We start from the raw sequence: 19,505 nt of genomic DNA, 5'->3' as shown, positions 1-19,505 counted from the left end.
GGGAGCAGATGGGGAGGTGGAGCCGGGCTGCTCGGCCGGGTTTCAGGCTATTAGATAAAGCGAAGTGACGTAGAAAACTAAATACCTGTTATCGGAGAAAAGCAAACAGAGCCTCCACCTGCCTCCAGCCTTTCTCCCTTCAAGGGCAGGCTGCACGCCTGGCGTGTAGCTCCCTGTAAAAGATGTTTTATTATTAACGTGCTTGCTTTGGCTTGGCTGTGTTGTTATGAAATGCAAACTTGACTCCAGATAATGAATGACAAACATTTGTCTGGACTTAACTATTTTCTTCTGACTACTTTTTTTCCTCCTGGAAGTTCACAGTAAGTTGTCGACGACATGCCCTTTGACATGGATTAGTGCTGACGCCTCGCAGTTGGGTCTTCCCATTCTTTTCACATCTTGGTTGTTTCTTTTCAAGGGAGGCTTTTGTGCATGTCTAATCCATTTAAAATGAAAAATAAACAAGAAATGGAGTGATCTCTGAAGGGGCGTTTGGGTACGAGGGCGGTGCTGGTTTGCCTGCAGAAGAAGGTGAGCTTTGGGGTGGGATGGAGGGAGTGATGGTCCTGCTGTGCCCAGGAGAGGGTCTTTCCCCCCAGCACCCCAGTTTGGTGTCATGGGGTGCCTGGAGCAATGGCTGTCACTGACTCTTGGTTTACAGACACCTTAAAAGCTTTCCAGTAGGTGTGTAGGTGGTGAGTTTAAGCTTGTGGGTTGGGGAATCGATGCCTTCCTCTCTCTGCTCTACCACCCATCACTTTGATCCCTCTTAGGGACCTCCCTTGTGTCCGCTGCCCTGTACGTATCTGAGCTAGATGGCCCTTGCCTTAGAGGTGATTCCTCTCCCACCTATATATATATATATATATATATATATATGTAATACCAGGTAATATGTTTAATGGTGTGCATACTATCGGCCATATGGAGCTAGAGCCTCTCTGTGCATTGCCAGGGTTGTGTTGGGTACCTCCAGCTCCCCTGGATTTGGTAGGATTTTGGATGCCCCTTTGCAGACAGGACTCAGATGCTCTTTTTGCAGGGTTTCTCTTCAGCAGCAGAGCTGGTGGAAGAGGAGGCACTGCTCCTCCTTCTGCAATGCCAAAACAGTCATTATAAAGCCCTCAAAAATTGGGAAATGGTTGGGATAGAAATGTCAACAAACCTCTTCTAGCTGACCTGCTGGCTACAGAGGAAGCTCTGTGGTTTTAAGTATCTCTGACTTGGGATCAGGCTTGGTTTTGCCAGTCCAAAACTGAGTATGCCGCCTTTGGCGAGGACAGTTCTCGCTCGGTGATGCCATCCTGGTTGCAAGACGGTGGTGTGGTGCTGCTGGGGGGCCTTGGCGCTGACCCTGCAAATCAGTAGTTTGGGTTTAGCATATTGGCTCAGACTTGGTCTTAGCTTAGTGCCTAAGCTGTGGGTGAGACGGGGAGTGCTGCACAGCGTGCCTGAAAACCTTGTGCCTGGCTGCCTCCGTCCTCCCTGTCACGCTTTTAAAGGTTTTGCCTATTTAAAGAGGATTTGGCTGTTCTGCGGGATAGGGCTGCTACCTGTTGTACTCCATGGATGGCCTGGTATTTATTGTGAAGGTTTCAGAGAATTGGCTTAGACATTAAGTCACTGTTTTATTTGTGGTTGCTGAACTTGTGCTGTTTAATGGAAACACTTTCCTTTTGAAGGTGAACTATTGCTAGAAATAAATATAGGCAATACCTCGTGGCTGAGGCAGGAGCCAGCCCTGGACGGAGCTACAGCATCCGTCAGTGTCGGCAGCAGTGTGATGACTAAGGAGAGAGAAATTAAAAGCCGATGTGCAGCCTTGATTGAGGTAATTAATCTGCTGCAGGGCTCGGGGATTTAAAGCAAAGGTGAGCGGGAGGCAGGGGCTGGCGGCTGCCCTCAGAAACCCCCTGCGAGTGGACTCTGTCCCTGCTCCCTGTGCATGGGGTGGATTTGTCCTCTCTCGATTTATGCCATCCTTGCAGTTGATAGGGAAAGGTTTGGAGCTTAGTTGCAGCGAGATGTCCCCTGCCGCTGTCTGCTCCCACTCAGCGGGTCCCTGGCAGATGATATTGGATCTGCTGCAGTTCCCCGCTTCCAGTGATAACTGACAGCTTTCTCCATCCAGGTGTCTTTTTTTTCCATGACGTGCCCTGGCCTGTATCAGTTCCCTCTTTGAAAGCTAAACTTCTCCTCCATGAATTTGCCAGCAAATTTCATCTCATTGCAGTATTTGCAACCCAGTCTGGCTGGTGTTGGATGGAGGCAAAGGTGAAACAAGTTCTCAAAGGGGGAATTAAAGTCACCCAATGTGAGCTGGAAGCAGACGCATCACCATGTCCCGTGCAAAGTGTAGCAGGGCAAAGACAGGGTTGCATTATAAAATAAGGGAATAAAACTTATGGAGCAGGACACCTCTCTTCCCAGCTCAGAAGGTATTTTCTTTGCCCTATCCCACTATCTCTCCCTGCTTGCAGCACATTATAACTTACAACTCCTTGTCTGGCAAGAGTTACGGTAACTCCAAATTAGCCCATAGCGCTATGTCGTCATAACCTTGAAACAGGACCCAAATGGCAAAACCTGCCCGAAACCAGTTGTGATTACTCATGCTTCGTGCTATCCCTCTCCCCCACTGGAGTTTCTGCTATGGTAATTCCACTTATTAAGCAAGGAGACAAAACACCTTTATTAAACTTGGAACTGAGCTCGGGAGCAATGAGAGAACCAGGACTCGCTGGCTTCAGACCGTCAAAGGGTTTTCTTCTCTCTTCAAGTCCCCTCTCCTTTCCCCTGTGCAGCCTTTAAAGTGAACGAGAGAGGAACAAAGATACTTTGCTGTTTGTGATGAGTAAAAGTGTGCATTTAAATATGTTTATTTAGAGTAGGAAAAAACTTAGGAAAGTGTATTGGGAATGAATCTTGTGGTGTTGGGGCTTCACTTGATCTCCAAGCTTGAAAATGCAATAAGCTGAGATGGACAGGGGTCTTAGCTCAGGCTCTGTAAAGCTTCTTTTTATTAACACTTTCAGTGAGTGTTTATTAACAGTGTGGATAAAAGAAGCCTTTGTTAGCGGGTCTGTCCCTTTGCTCCTCCGGTGGAGGAGCTGAATCTTGAAAGGAATTGCCCTGGGCACCTGCTTGAGTTACTGATGAAAGTTTTCATTCCAGATTTTCTCCACAAGCTTAAACATAAAATGGCCTAAAACTCTCCAAAGCAAGCCTGCCCTCTCTTCCTCCTTAAAAAAGCAAAAAAACTTGTAAAAAATGCCTCTTGCAGCCTGCATGCAGAGCTGTGCACGGTGGCCCTTTGCCCTGTGTCTGTGGAGAGCATCACTTCATGCTAAAACAGCTGAGAAGACGTGCACGAGCCCCTTCAGCGATTTTGTCTTGAAAGGGTTTAAAGAGAACTGCTCACGTTGCCGTTGGTTTTTGTTCATCTTAAACTGCCATGGCTGTCCTGCCGCAGAGACGAGGGAGGTCTGCTCTGGAGGAGCTGGGCGGAGAGGGGGTGTTGTGGTCCGTCATGGAAGCACCTGTGCAGCCGGGGGATTATCCGGTGGCATGGGGCAGGGGGACACCCGTGTCTGCGTGGTCCCGTGGTCCGCAGGGTGCCTTGGAGGAGTGGGTCCTGCCCTGAGGTGGGGCTCAGGGTCTGACCTTGCTTCTTGTCTTGCAGCAGCGTGAACCCCCTTGGTCCATCTTCCACTTCTCATGGATGTTCCAAATCTCCCTTTGAAGGCATCTCACATCTTGGGGAATGGTTAGAGCAGTTTAAAAAGCGCTCCTGCTCGCTCGGAGGGAAACCTGCGCATGATGCGTGCGCTGCCCCCAAAGGTGAAGGCCTTCTCCAGAGGTTGTGCGTGCCCCAAAGCTGGCCGGGTGGCCGTGGCAGCCCTCTGAGGGAGCATCTGCTGCTTCCAGGAGATGCAGAGTGCTCCTCTGCCTCTCGCCGATGCCTCACTGGGGGAGGACATGGTTCCCAGCATTTTTGTATTGAATTATGGGTTGATTGCATGCCTGCGCTGTTGCTGTTAGCATCTCCACGCTTTTGTTCTGTCTTTCCTCCTAGTGAAAGAGCGACTGCTTTAAATGAGAGAAAGAAAAAGGATGACTTCTTACCACATCCATGCTATGTTGGAGCAAGCTTTGGTAGCTCTAGTGTCAGTGGCGAGGGAAAGCTGCAGCTCCCTCTGTATGTCGATGGAGCACCTGGTTACACCATGGCTACCTCTGGTGTAAAGAAATTGGGTTATGTCTTTGCTACCAAAAAAAGATGCATTTTGCAGTGAGATCAGCCATGTGTATTTTCTGCCTCACTGGGAAACCTCCCCAGAGGCCCAAGCTCTGCGGCTTGTACCATGCTGTACCTACATGGAGGGATGTAGGCTGTCGTGGTCCCCAGCAGCTCACCTCCCTTGGGCGCAGGTTTCAGCCACAGCAGCTGAGGGTGCTGAAGCAAATGCATTATCCCCGATGCATGATTTCTGTACTAAGCAAAAAATGGTTTTACAGCAGTCTGAACTTGGCCATTCCCTTTTCTTATCGAAGGCAGTGTGAACACGCCTGTGGACCTGGGGCAGCGATGGCCTGGGACTGCAAAACCCACTTGTCTGCACCCCCATAGCTCTCGGGGTGGGTAGTTCAGTGGATGCTGGGCACCGAGCTGGGTCCGGGGTGGTCTGGAAGGAGGAGGTTGGAGATCGCATCCATTCCTGCTGAAGCTGAATTTAACACTGAGAGCATGAGGAGTTAATTGCAGTGACTCAGGAAAGGAGAAGCTGTTGCATCTGCAGGCCTGTCAGCAGGCAAGGTCCAGAGGGGAAAAGGCTCTGGAAGGCTGCATGCCTTGCAGCAATGTATATTCATTTTAAGTAACTTAATTGTGTCAGACAAATGTGCAGGCAGGAGGCAGCTCCTGTAGCTGGGCAGATTAATTCCTTGCAACCTGGACAAAGTCCCTGCTTTGCAGCCTGTGCAGCTTCCCTGGGAGTGGAGCCCTGGCAGCATGGGCAGCTTCGGGAGAGGGGAACAAGCAACAGCCACTGAGTTTGTGCAAAAAAGTTCTTGGATAAAGAGGGGGAGGCAAGCCCTGGCTTCGTTAGTGGAGCAAAGGAGTTCTCCTCTGCATGCTTCACCTGGGGTTTTGGGGTTGCAGAAGATTTGCCCTTCTTGACTTGCAGCTCGTAACTGTCTTAGTGATGGAGAGCGCAGGTCTCTGGTGATGCCTTCCTTAATTGCTGTATATTTAAGGTATCTAGTGGCTGTAATCTGCATCTTACTAGGATTCCTCACAAGGAAGTTTTTATTTGTTAATTCAAGCAAGGAGAAGTTGCTTGTATTGTTTAACTTGCCAGCATGCAGCTCTCTTGCCAGTGGGATGCTGCCTTAATGCGTCCTGATATTCACTGGGTGATGGTCAGAGCTGATAACATGAAGGGAAATAAGGTGATAAAGCCAGGCCAGGGTTTGCGTGCCGGCCCGCGGACTGGGCCCTTCACCTCTGCACTGGCGTCGTCTCTGCACCATGGCTCCTGGGTGAGCCTTGGTGTGACATAAAGGAGCAAAGATGGAGAATGCAGCCTTTAAATTTTCTATGTCGCTGCTCAAATGGTCACAGCTCACGTATCGTGGGTTCTGTGTGAACCTGCCTGGAGGTTCACCTTCATTGATGGCTCTTGGCAGTGACTCTACAGGAGTGACGAGAGCAAGACCAGCTGTGGTGGTTTGAGGAGTTACCACTACCCGTTCTCTGTCCTCTGCTGGAGGTCCTTGCTGCTTGGCAGGAGACCCGTTAGGTGCTGTGGGATGAGGCTGGTGGCTGCACCCACTATCCTGGGTGGGCAGCTGATGGATGGGAACTTAAGATGCTCTTAATGAGGCAGAGCCCTTGGGAGCCTCGGCTGGGGACACCTGAGTGTTTTGCACCGGTTCATACCACTAACAACAGTGTCTGATTTGGTCACAACAAATTAATGCCAGAAGAAGGCGGCTCAAGGATGAAGTTCTCCTGTACAGACCTGATGGCGTTGTGGGGCTTTCAGCAGCATCAAACGGTTTGTGCTGGTTCAGCTGGGCGCGAGGGCTAACGCGGCGTGCCAAACGCTGAGCTGAGCTTTCTGGCTTATTTGGCTGGGCAGCGATCAGATGGGTTCACGCAGAGTTGTCTTTGTACTGGTGGAAGATGGGTGTTGCAGAACTGGTTTCTCTTTCCCCCCTCCCGCCAGCCTGCTGGCTTTTGCATTTTATATCCTGCTCTTTGCTTTTATATTTCTTTCCAGTTAGCTCTGCCTTGTTCAGCTGCTTTATCCCACACCGCTTGCCTTCCAGCAGCACCAGTTGCAATGCTGAAGGAGCCACCCAGTTGCCCCAGTGTAGCACCTTGTTGTTACCCCTTTTTCGTGGCGTGTGAGCTCATTCCTGCGGGTCCCCAGCCAGCACCCCAACTAATCCCTGAGAAGGGGGACAGAGAGGGGGGGGTCTTAAACTCCACACCTGGCTGTTACTGCTGCCTGGTCTTGGAAGCCTGCAAAAGGTGTCGGGGGAGTGCTGATGCTGTCAGGGTGTGAATTGCTCAGGAGAGACATCTGCAACAGCTTACTTGGGGAGGAGGAGGAGGGCTGCGCAGGCAGGGCTGTCCCGCAGGAGCATCTGCTCTCAGCCAGGCGGCTGCTGCCAAGGAAAATCTGCGGCTGTTTGACAGGCAGTGCCTCCGACCGCAGCTGGGCAAGTGGGTGCTGTCAAGCGCATCAGGAACAGAAAGTTTTGCTTATCTCTACTGCAACAAGCTCGAGTAGCGATCCCAACTGTTATTTAAACAAAAGGCTTTACCGTGCCATTGCCGAGATGTCACCCAGAGGAGTCTGCAGCTTGTTGCTGAGCAAGAAGGATGCACAAATCCTTTCCTTTGCTTAATGGCGATGCGGCTTTTCCCTCCTGGGACGTCATGGCATATCAGCCCATCTCAGGGCTGGATGGAGGCAGCTGTTGAAAGGTTTGGACATTCACTGCAGAGAAGCATCTAAAAATTTATGACTTTTGAAAACTGAGGAGGGAATCGGGTATGTCCCTGGGACTGGGGCAAACCTCCTTCTGCATGGCTCTGAGCCTGGGCTGGTGTCACCTGCCTGTTTTATCTCAGCATGAGCACTGTGTGGGGCTGCAACTGATTTATACCAGTGTTGAGGGAAAGAAAAGAGATTAATTCTTCTAATATGGAAAGTTACAGGCTTAAAAAAGCCTTATTAACCTTTTGTTTAAAGATCTAATGTCATGCTAGTGTCTCAGCTTATGCGTTGCTGCTCTACTTGAAATGCAAACATACCTGGGGCGTTTCTCCCTTCTTTTGCTCCAGCCACGTCTGGGCCAAAAATTAAGGAGCAAGGGATTTTTCCTCAACAGGGTGATTTATCCCTGGGCTCCCCTGCAGAGCAGGGTGAGTGACCGGGAGGGCCTGGCTCCCCCGTTTCCCTCGGCTGTAGAAGTGGGAGCAAATCCTCCGAAGGGAGGGCTGGTCATTGCATGGGACTGGGGGGTCAGCGCTTACTGGGCTGATAGGGATTCCTGAGAAGAGCCCGCTGCTTCGTGCCATCATTGCTGCCATCTCCAGATGGGTGGGTTTCGTGGCTTGGGAGATGCCTGGAGACCTGTGGCTTCCTGGACCGCTGAATAAATACCTCCTGAGTGGCAAGGGTAGAGCTTCCCCATCATATCCTATTAATGTACCTAAATCCTGCCCTGCAGCGTCCATCCTGGGGGACGTCTGCAATGCAGTTGTGTTTTTTAAATAGGAAAGCAGCAGCAGTGAAGGCAAAGTAACTTGGGTTTTCATGTATGTGCAAGCCCGTGCAGGAGTCTGAAGCTGGACTGGAGGAGCCAGCTTGAGCTAAACCCCGACCCCTTCCCTCACCCAGGCAATTGCCAGCCCTGGCTGCGTGCTGGGAGCCTCGCTGGGAAGGGTGGGGAAGCGATAAGAGGGGGGGGTTCATCCGAGCTCATCCTCCAACTCATCTCCTAACCCCTGTTTTCTTGCTGGTTATTCATGCAACACAACTTTATAGTCCAAACACTAACGGTTGAAAGGATGATTTTTGCTCAGGGTTTTTCTTCGTACTGCCTTTAAAGCTTCCGTATAAATTAACGCGTTCGTTCATTAGCTGCAATTCCCCAAAGCGCCAAGTAAAGTTTGTGGTTTTAATTACTTTTTGCAGGGATCTGGGCACACGAAGACTTCAACGGATGATTCTAGTTCATATTATTCATGCAGCTTTTTTTAATCCCTTTCTCGGCTAGGACATGCTTGATAGATACTGAAATTGAAGTCTGCTAATAAATTCCCAGCCCTGTCCCATGTGAAGTGTCTTGATCTTCGAAGTAAAGCATTTTGCTGACAAATCCTGAGAGGTGCTGCAGAAAGTACGCCTGTAAGGAGGGTATGAGCTGCCAGGGTTGCTGGGTGCTGTTGTGGAGGTGTTTGCCAAAGTTACATTTCATCCTGTTTATCTCTAAACCCCGAGCTGGGCTGGCTGTGTCACACGCTGGGTGGTAAAAATATGGAGATTTTCAAACAGAAACACGGAATATTTATATGGTTGCAGACGTTTGTGGAAATATTAGTGGGAAAATCTAACCAACTAAAGTAAAACGCCAACAAAACTATTTTCAAATTAATTAAAAAGCTTGGATCCATTTTTTAGCTGTTGAGGTCATAATCCTCAAGCATTTATTTGATGTATTTGAAGTTACTGTAGCTTCTTGTATCATAAACACTTTAGGGCCACATTCTTCTTTATATGCAGTCTGCTTAGTAGAGATCCAGAGGCTTTGTCTGCGTATGGAAATTTATTGTTATATAGGAATAATTCTTTAGCTGCAGTTGTGTAATCCCTCCTGCACAGCTTTCTGCGTTATAATCTGGTTCCTAACTACTGGGCCACTCCTGCTTCTCTGACATCTTCTTGTCTCGTCGATGGGAGCTCCTCGGGTATTTTGCCCTGCTCTCAGCCTCGGTGGTGCCACGAGCTGGGGATCTCCCAGTGCAGGAAGAATATGAGGTTAATGAGAATCCATGTTTTACTTTTTTGCTTATGTTTGCAGGGTTTGATCCTTTAGTCTCCCAAGACAGCTTTACACCTGTGAGTCTGACTTCTTTGATGCACGTTTACTGGGGAATGAGCTGGTTCAAAGCTTGCTGCGCAGGTTGCTAACTTGTTTAGCATCAAAAAGGAAGGGAAAGCAACAAAGTTGTTCAGTGCTTGCATTGCACTGAGGAATTTTCAGGAGCTCCTCAGAAACCAAATGCCTGTATGGTCAATTGCAGGTGCAGGAAAGGAATAAAAATAACTAATCCCAGGAGTAAGAAGCCTCTGCATTTGTTTAAGGCCTGTGAGTCCTGGCTGTGGTTAGCCGAAGGAGAGGAGCGGTCGCTTTGCTCGCGGCTGGTGGGGTAGGAGGGCTGTGAACTGAAGCGGGGAGTGATGCTGCATCCCTTTGAAAATGCAAAGAAAAGGCAGAGGGGTGACATGGGCTGGGCTGAGCTAGGGTTTGGCCGAAACCCGAAGTCTGCCTGCTTGACGCTGAGGAAAAGTGCTTGTGTGGCTGCTGGTGACCCCGAGAGTTGGGACCTTGGCTTTGTGCTTCTTTCCAAGTGATAAGAGAGATTGAATCTGATTCATTTTTCCTCGATAAATATGTTTAATCTTTTAACGATATTACAAGTGATGTATAAGCACTGAGAAATCCTTGTCTTTTCCTCTCTGTTGACCCATACAATCCTTTTATGGAACAACACAAGTGACTTGTGTAAAGCTCTTAACAGCATTAATGTGAATGATGCTGTTCTCTTCACCAGCAGCACGCCTGGCTCTGCAGTGCCCTGAGCTTGAAGGAGTCTGTAAGTGCCCTGAATCTGATGCACTCAGTAATAAACAGAATGCAAAATAACAGAAGACACGTTTTTGGGGGTAGGCAGAGATCCTTTTCCTACTGCTTTGGCTTCGCATTATAGCCTCAAGTGAGAATGAATTACAGGTCTGAGCACTTTAATGCAGCTTCGTAATGCAAGAGTCGACTATTATTTTGTGTGGAGTGCTGTCTAGATGCGAATGAATCCTAGGGCTCGGCAGCACACCTCTCTTTAAGAAGTTACAGTGCATCAGCTCATCTCTGATCCCGTTCTTGCAGGAGCTCTTAGCCCATGGCAGATGTTCCTCAGCTCCCTGAGGGAGAGCTCAACCAGCCTGTACCCTTTCAGATCTGCTGCAGGCCATGGGGTGAAGGCACGCTGCCTGCAATGGTTGAAGGCAAAAGCATTGTTACACTGGAGTAACATCTCCCGTGTTCACGGCATCAGCTTGGTAGCACTCAGCTACCCAAGTGAGGAGCGCAGAGTTCAATGCAAAAGCCAGTCCAGGGCAAGAGTTGACCACGCTGAGCTGGTGGCATCAGAGATGCAGAAGGGACGGGCTGGAGCTCAGTAAAATGTTCTGCAAGGGCTGGGATAAATGGGACCTTCTCTTTTAACAGATGGCACAGATGCTCTTGTTATCGTATATCCCATGCTGGGACGGCACTGTCCTGACCTTCGTCCAGTTTGCTAGGGGAGGTTTAGCCCACTGGTGGATCGTATTGAGGGGATGAAATATCTTCCTGGGGTTAAAGGAAATACCCTGTTGAGAGGTGATGGGGGAAGAGCAGCGGTGCAGCACAGCTGCATCTTTGGCTGTAATAAGAAAAAATTCCCAGTGGAAATAGCCATGTCTAACTGTTTAAAGGGGATTTGTTTGTTTGGGGGGAGGACTGGAGCTGCAACTGTCCCTGAGCAGTGAAAACAGGGAGAAAATCATAACTGCCAGGCTGGGTCAGACCAAAGCTTCACCCATCCAAGACTGGCCAGAAGAAGATGCCAAGAGGACCGGGCATAATCCTGACTTTTTGCAGCCAGCGTTTCGGGGACTTTCCCATCAGGATGCTTCCCGCAGGTCCCTGCGTTTAATAGCTGCCAGTGGACCTATCCTCCGTGAGCTTATCCAGTCCTCCTTTGAAGCCGTAGGTATGTCTGGCTCCCAGAACATCCCCTGACAATGAGTTCCACAATTTAATTACAAGGGGAAAGGAAATGGCCTTGGATAGATTTTTAAACCTGCTGCCTGATCCCTTTATTCCTGTGTTGTCAGAAATGGTGCCTGGAGAGGGATTGAGAAGGGGAAATGAGGGAAGATGGAGAGAAGGTAGGGCTTGAATTTGGGAATAAAGTATGGCGGTGGGGGGGGGGAACGGCTATATTAATACCAAAATGGAGCCTTTCCAGGGATGGGATGCCGTGAATACACTAGCTTCATCTGTTCTGTGCAAATGAATGGGATATTGAGTCGGTGGTGTGTTAATATTTGGGAGGTCGGACTGGTGTGAAGTGAGATTACGTTGGTATAAACCCAGTGTAACTAAAAGCATTTGGTAATCAAGAAGTGGGTGCCTCCTCGGGCTGGCTGGGCTTTGGGCTGCCCACCTGGAGCCACGTGTGCAGGGGGAGGAATTAGGGTGCAAACGATGGAGGGAGGTGAGGATGTCTGGCTTTGCCTCTATCAACAAATGGCAGGAGATGCCCCAAGCCTGGCATCGTTACTGCTATTTTAAATCCAGTGGGATACCACACTGGTGCCGCACCTCTGGCTCCCAGGGCTGCTGGGGCAGCACTAGCACCCAAAAAACTAACAGTACCTCCAGGTTATATATATATATATATATATTTTTTTTTTTTATCTTCTAGTCCAGAGAATAGAAAATGGCTGTCTCTCTGGGGATGTTTTTGAAGCAGGACAATAAAGAGCATCCCTGGGACTTCACAGCTTGCTCTTTCAGCTGCGTGTTCTTCTAACAAAAAATGTGCATCTTGGATTTTCCATGTCGGCTCCCAGTGAGTCGGTGACTTCATTCAGGATTTGCACTGTTTCAGGGTGTACCCAGCAAATATGGTTTCATATAGACATCTGCGTGTGTTTCATAGTGATTTCTTCTTTTACCACTTGTAAATATTTCACTTGTTTTTAAATTATTCATTCATTAAGTGGTTTGGATGGGAGAAGGAATCACACTTAAAATACGTGTGAAGACTTAAAACATTGGTAGTCTGAAAGGATGTGAAAAAATAATTCGGGAAATTATTTTTACACCAGAATGAGCCTTACCTAAGTACTGGGAGGGGATGGAGATGAAGGGACGCGGTCTCACATCAGACCTGGCTCAGGCTGGGACGTCGCTGGGGTTTGCTTTGCATTGGGGTGGGATTTGGAGAACGAGATCCCTGCGCGGGGGTGTGGGCTGGAGGGGCTCGCGCCGAGCACTGCAAACCTGGCAGGTTCTTGGTTGTGCTGGTGCTGCTCACAGCCATGGCATGTATCCAATGCAGTAAAAAAATAGAAATAACTATTCTCCAGTTTATTAGTAACCTACGACTTTTGCATAATAATTAATCAATTCGGGGTTACAGCTAACTGAAATTGCGTATTAAATCTGTGTCTCCCATACAGCAGCGTGTCCCTTGCTGTAGCAAACTGTAAACCTTTTCTTTTACTCCACCTGCCTCTAAGCAATGAAAAGTAAAGGTTAAAATGCTGCTCATGAAGGGAGCAGTCTGGTGTGTTGGTTTTTTTTTTGTTTTTTTGTTTTTGTTTTTTTTTTTTGCTTGAAGGAGTAACATGTGGCAGTGATACGCACTTTTATAGTGCCTCTATTCTGGGATCTCAAAACGTCATTGGGTTGTTAATTAATTAAAGCCTGTCAACACGTTCACGAGCAAAGGTGGTGGCTTTTATCACTGATAGCCAAGTGCTTTGAGCTGTTGCATGGTGCTTTATGGGGAAGGAAGGGAAACCTCAACGTTTTAGAAATGGGAAGCAGAGGCAGAGACGACCAGGGCTCAGAGGCCCTGGGCGGGGGGGTGAACACCCTGCAGATGGGAAACTGAGGCAGAGCAAGGGTGAGTGACTATGGAAAGTCAGGGAGAGCCAGGAGTTGGATCTTGGACCAGTGCCCCATCCCTGAGAGGTCTTTGTCCTTGGCTCCCGTTGCAGATGGTGTTATCCCAACCTCAACACAATACTTCCAACCATGGCTGAGCATCCCAGCGCGGGGCAGTGCTGGGGTTCATCCATCCTTGCGTGTTCCTTTGCGTTTGCAGAAGCTCTCGGTAAGGTGTTTTTGAAGGTTACCTTCAAAAGCAAAACGTTTGCTTGAGAAAACTGAATAAAGGCTCCAAAAATCCAGGCTCTGGCTAGGAGCCAGCATAATGTTCCTTAATCTTCTTCTGTAGTGCTCATCTTTGGTGTGTTCCCAGACGTCTAAGGTAGATGTTTGTTACCGCTTTCCTATTCTGGCTGTGGATGTTTCTCGCCTTCTCGAACCCGACTGCTATCGGGACAACAAAGTGTCTTTGAAATTAAGCCTCGGGTTTTCATAGTCTGGTACATCATCATGTCAAACCTCGACGCTGCGCTAAGCAATGGATTTTAATGCTGCTGTCTGGTTCCCTGCTGCCCAAGCAAAGGGGCTTTAGGGCATTTTGGGGCTCTGTCAGCCAGCCAGATGCATGAGCCGAGCTGGGTGCAGCAAGGGTGTCTTGGGTGTGGGTAGGGGGGACCGTGTGTGATGCTGCTGCCCTGAAGCGGGCCACCGTTCCTCCCCAAAAATCTCTGGGGTGGTTTGGGGGAGGCAGGGCCTGGAAGGAAACTACCCTTTTGGGAGATGTCTTCTGTATCTGCCCCGTCATGCCTTATCATGCACTCGGGGGCGATTTCGCAGCTTCCCGATTGCTTCCGCAGCAGACGGGCCCGGCTCCGTGCCCCCACCGGCAGCAGAACCAGCCTCCCCCGTTGCTGCTGAGGCAGCTGGAGCCACCGCTCCACCAGCCTGTGAACAAAAAGCTGCTTTTTGCCTGTGTTATTTTGGATTATTGCAGCATTTCTCACTCTCCCGGGGAACTGGCGTGTGCAGAGCTGGTGGCATCTGCGTTGCCACTGAGTTCAGCTGCTGAGGCTGAGCTGCCTCCAGGTTTTGACCTGGCTTTGTGCAATTTTGATGGGCAAAGACCTGCAGGAAAAAAAAGAAGGCATTGGGAAGTTGCTGTGTGTGTTTTTGGAAAGCGTATGGCTTTCCAAAAGCATCTCAGCACACAAACAGCCCTGCCGTTGGAAGGAAAACCTGGTTGAGTAGTTGGTGCCATTGCCAAGATCAACCCAAAGTCAGCTGCTCTTTCCAGCAAGGCTGTTTGTGTTTGCATCCCTCAGAGAAGGCAGCGGGCCCCAGATGGATCCTGCCTTCGCCTCCCGCAGCCGTCCAGCGCACATGGGGCTCCTGTACGTAGCGATGACGTTCCCAATGAGTTGCACTGCAGTTTGGCAGTGGCCGGACCCTTTTGATGGGTGACTGAGGTCCTTTGATAAAGGGCGAAAGAAATGTGAGGCTCTTGCCAGCATATGCAGCCCCTCTTCTCTGACTTCTGTTTTTAACTTTTTTTGCCATGGCTGATTTTCATGGAAGGTAATACACTGTCAAAATCAGCTCCTCCCTCTCCTGTGAGTATAATATATTTGGGGACAGCCCTCCTTTTTCCCCTAGTACAAGCATGGCCACAAAACCAAGTTCATAAAGCTGCTACGGCACAGCCCTATCTCAGCTAAGGATCTTTTAGGCTCTCACTGTGGATAAGGCTATTTGATTTTTACAGCAATGTGCCCAGGTATCGGCTGTGCCCGTGTGTCCTTTTGGGCTCTGATGGCTCCTGGCGAGCCGTGTCCATCAGTGCTGGTTTGCAGGATGGAGAGGGCAGGAGCACAGCAGTGCTTATGCATGGCCCTCGTCGGTATGGAATAATTTTTTTTCCCCATCAACAGCAGCATTTTGAATGGGAATTTGCCTTGTAGTGCCCATCTCTTTCCAGCTGAAGAAGTTCAGGTCTCGGCTGGTGCTGCTGTAGTGTTGGGACGGACTCGGCGTGCAGCCGGCTCTGGCTACGCTGCTCCTGCGGCACGAGGGGGTCTCTGCACGGGGCAGCTCATCGCCGCTGTGCTGGACCTGCCCTCTCAGCACCTCACATAGCCATTAGAACTGATGCGATGCTTTTTTCTTTTCTTAATCAAGTCTAGCAGGTCTAATAGCACTGCTAGCAACGAGCTTTGAAAGGTAAATTTGTTTTGATGCATGTTTGACAAACTCTAAAGCGCTTTTGCGCAACAAGTTTTTGCGGTTCCTGTTGGCTGGTAGCAGCCCAAGTGCCCAAATCGATAAGGTTTGGCTTGAATAATTGAGATGGGAATTTAGTTCATTATGTGAAGTGGATGCTGAAGTGCATAATTGCAGATCTTGAGGTGTTTGTCCTATTTGCTAGTTTAGATTGAAGAAAATTTAGGTGCAATTTCACAGGTGTGTAGGTACAAAATGACTTCTGTGGGGAATCTGTGGATGTATTGATAGGGTAATAAAGCTCAATAACTCATATTTCTTTGTGTGTTGGAAGAAAACAGATAAAAAGTAAAAGCTCTGGGGTGCCGCAGCCTGGCTGTCTGTTGGTTGGAGAGGTCCTGCGGCTTCACGCGTCCCTTTTTGGGGAGAGGGGGATCCTTCCTCCCACTTAGCTTGTAGCGTTCCTTTAAAAGTCAACCTATAATTGTGTTTTTATGTTCATTTAACATGTTTACCAAACTGCTTTGTAATCTGCCTTCCCGTTCTGCTGCAGTCCACTGGGGAACGCACCCAGGGCAAGGACATCGGGGAGCCTTTACAGTGCTGCTGTGATGGGGGAGACGTTAGGGCTTGTATTCTCAAAGGCACTTGGACATCTTCAGTGTGATCTGATTTCAGCAGATTACTTACATATTCATAAATTAATCTTCATTAAGTCACTGGATTTTAAGTGTGGTTTGATCCAGGCACCTGCTGAGGCCCTTTCCATTGGTTTGGGGCACAAGTGTGCAATATAAATATTAAATAACCTGAAATACTAGTGCTGACGTGGAGCATTAGTGTTGGGTGGTCTTGACATGATTTGAGCTTTGTTTAAGTCAAGTTTTCTTGGGATGGAGACCTGGCCTCTCCCCTCTCTGTGAAGTGCCTGGAATGCTGGCTTTTCTCGGGGAATAACAAATACCAACGGTTGCATAAAGCCCCTGACGCTTTATGCACTATTTCTGTAAATAATCTTTGTTTATAATTCACCATTGGTAGAAAAAGACTTTAAATTATTAAGGCACTAAGTATTTTGCAATGAAGGAATGGAGATAAAACCCTTGGCAGAAACAAATTGCTGGGGAGAGGTTGTTCTCTTTGGTGCATTTGGTGCTTTAAAGCATTATGAGAAATAATGTGCAGGCGGACTGGGAATTCATCACTTGATCAAAAGATTTGCTTCTCTCAAGAAAGCAGCTGCTCGGTGTGTGCTTTCCCTCACCCCTGTGACGGAGTGTCCCCAAGGCACATGTGTGGGTCCTCAGAGCTGTCCCCACTTGCCACGGGGCTGAAGGTGGCCCGTTGTGGTTTAGGTGGTGAAGGGTGGTAGCCAGGAGGTCTCCGTCTTGCCCCAGCTCCACCACCCCAGCATTTAAAGCCGTTTCCACGTGCTCAGTGCTCCCCCGAGGACAGATTTTCAGGGGAGCTTGGGCTGGTGCAGCCAGGACCCCTGCCACCGGCCCAAATGCCTGGAGCTCTTCTGCTCCCTCAGCTCCCCATCGGGAAATTCTGTGTCCGTTCTCCAGGAGTGGGAGATGCTGGTGCTGGTTCATCGTGTAGGTGTGTTGTGTGTGTCCTGTGTCGTAAAGACCAGCCTCTTGGTAAATGGGAGGTGTTCCAGTGGTCTGGAGGGTCTTCATAATCAGTGATTCTGCCACTTGTTGTTGATTTTATCCTAATATTACAACAGCTAACGCTTGTCAGCTCCTGGAGTTGCGTAACCAGACAACCGTGAGTGTGTGTGTTTGTATACATACATACAGACAGACATTATATAGAGCTACATATATACCTATTTAAGTAGTTATACCCGTAATCTTCTAGCTCTCTTTTTGAGAGAGATTTGAAACACGAACCATGGGGGTTCAAACCCCAGGGTGTTTCCAACATTTTTTTTATGATCTCAACATTGTAAAGCAAATATCATCCTTACAGCGACGATGTTTCCAACCTGGGATGAGTAAAGGGAGGGCAGCCGTGCTGACGGCGACGCTGGCCCCGCTCAGGCTCTTGCTCGGCGCCGTGCTCCCAGCACACCCGTTTCAGCCTCTCTTTCCCCTTGCAGGAGACCTGTGCAACTGCAGCACCGTGGGGAGCGCCAGCGCGGCCGAATGCAACAGTACGACGGGGCAGTGCCCCTGCCTCGAGGGCTACGTGGGGCTGCGGTGCGAGAGCTGTGCCCAGGGGTTCTACCCGGAGCGGAGGAGCCAGCAGTGCCGTCCCTGCGGCTGCAGCCCTGCCGGCTCCAGCAGCGCCCAGTGTGATGAGTAAGTAAGGCGGCGTTTCGCTGAGCCTCCCAGGGGGCTGTGTGCACGGCATTGGGATTTGGGGATATTTTGGGATTTGGGATGCAGATCAGGCAAGAATGGATCTTGGCATCTGGTGCTAGTATTTAAAAAAAAAAAAAAAGGCAAAAAAAAAAAAAAAGCAGATAGGAAGCCGGCCTTATAAAAATTCATGAAGCATATTCTTCCTCGCTTTCAAGATCTGGATTATAAAAATACCCATAGCTGTAGCAAAAGCCCTGGCAGCCCACAAGGGAGTTAACTTGCATTTCTGAGTTGTACAGAAGCAGAACCTCTCTCCTCTAATGCCTTGTCCATGCCATTAGTGCCTATCGGACAGGAGTGCCTTCCTGCTTGAGTTCAGGAGGGGAGCGGAGGAGCTTTGGAGAGGTATGTTTTCCAAAGGGATGCTCGTTACACCAGAGGCGAGCAAAGCATTGTGCTCTGCCCTTGCTGAGCATCATGAAAGCAGCAGCAGCCCGACAGAAGTGTCGGCTCCTGCCTTGCCTGGGGTTTAACCCTGCCGCCTCCTCTCCTTTGCTGTGTCAAGAAAGTCGCCGTAGCTGATGCTTTGAGCTCTTGTATAATGAATGTGTTCCTCTTCATTTCACCTCAGCCACCCTCACATTTTGCCTTTTAAAAGCCAGCATGCAATTATTTTTTTTCCAACTTCAGTAATCTGTCAGTCATTAGAGATTTGTTGCTGAGTTGAGGGTTTCACTTTATTCCTGCAAATAATGGTCTGAGCAGCAGCCAGACCCTTTGGGTCCCCTGCTCGTGCTCGCAGGGCAGTGAGATGCAGGGTCTCTCCTTGGAGGAGATGCCCTCATCAAACCACCTTGCAGTGACTTCCAGCCTTCCTGGGCACCGGAAAGTCGGCAGCAAAGGTGTTCTCAGAGACCCTGACCCTTCTCCAGGGCCCTGCGTGCAGATGCAATGGGCTTCTGCACCGGCTGCCTTGCACAAATTGTCTTTTGGGGTTTGGTCCAGGCTCAGTGTGTGTTGAACACCTGCACTTTCCTGCCAAGGCTGGGGCTGAGTCAGAATTGAAATGTTCTGCAGGGACATGCTGTTTGTAATTATTTTATACATATTTTTTTTTTCCAAACACCCTGGGTTGATGTCCTTCCTTCTTGTTTCAATGCTGCATTTTTCTGCTTGCATAAGCTCTGACAAATCAGAACTTAAAAGCAATGCTCCAGTTGACTAGAGTGAGCTTCTTACTAAAAAAGGTGATTCTTGGGGGTGGAAAGTGTAGAGTTTTTCACTTGCTTTTTTAGTGGTTGTTTTAGGTATGGGAAGATGTGTCCTGAAGCATCAGGGTTTGCCACAGACTAGAAAATCTGAGTTTGGTCAGATCTACTGGAAAGGCAAATTGGGCAGAAAGGCAGATAGGGCAAATCTTATATTTGGCAGCTGGGAGAGGAGGGATGTGGTACTGGAGCAACTGGATTAACTGGGAGGGAGTGTTCTCGCCCTGACTCTGAGTCACCGGGCAGCAGGCAAAGCATGGATGTGGGTGATATCTCCCCACGTCTCACTGTGTGAAGCGAGCCAAGAAACGCCCTTGGGAACTTAAGGTGAGATGCTCCAAGTTGTGAAGGAGAACGAGGTGGAGTTCATGCACGTAGCGAGCCATCGCACCCAGCCCCAGCGTGTATGGACCCAGAAATGGCAGAGGACCTCCCTAGCTTCTCCTCTTCAGCACCGTTTTACAGCCTTGAGGGACATGGGAGATGCGGATCCTCAGGCATTTAGAAGAGGCAGCATAGGGTAAAATTTGGAGGAAGACTTGGGGAGGAGGACTGATGCTAACAGAGATCGCTCTGTGGTTCTCTTCCCTGCTCAGTGGGGTTTGCTGCGGATGGAGATGACCTCTGGGTGTTTAAAAAGAGGAAAATTAGGTCAGTTGTCTGTGTTGTAGGGCTGGGGGCAGGCTCGTGCATAGCGATGTGTATGGGGAAAATGAAGTGGGATCCAAAATTCGGTGGGGCA

At 49.3% G+C, this 19,505-nt stretch overlaps 1 protein-coding gene across 1 annotated transcript in view; it reads left to right on the top strand.

Moving 5' to 3' along the window:
- Window positions 1-19,505, top strand: part of MEGF9 (multiple EGF like domains 9) — a 55,676-nt gene that overhangs the window by 11,421 nt on the left and 24,750 nt on the right. Inside the window, exon 2 of the mRNA XM_087753311.1 lies at window positions 17,291-17,492. Coding sequence (XP_087609437.1) covers window positions 17,291-17,492 — 202 coding nt within the window. The remainder of the gene's footprint in view (window positions 1-17,290; window positions 17,493-19,505) is intronic.

Source organism: Nipponia nippon, unplaced genomic scaffold (genome assembly GCF_047370975.1).
Source record: "Nipponia nippon isolate SJK-2023a ecotype South Korea unplaced genomic scaffold, ASM4737097v1 scaffold_16, whole genome shotgun sequence".
Taxonomy (NCBI): domain Eukaryota; kingdom Metazoa; phylum Chordata; class Aves; order Pelecaniformes; family Threskiornithidae; genus Nipponia; species Nipponia nippon.
Note: the sequence above shows the minus strand (reverse complement) of the source record. Positions and strands in the feature narration are given on the sequence as shown.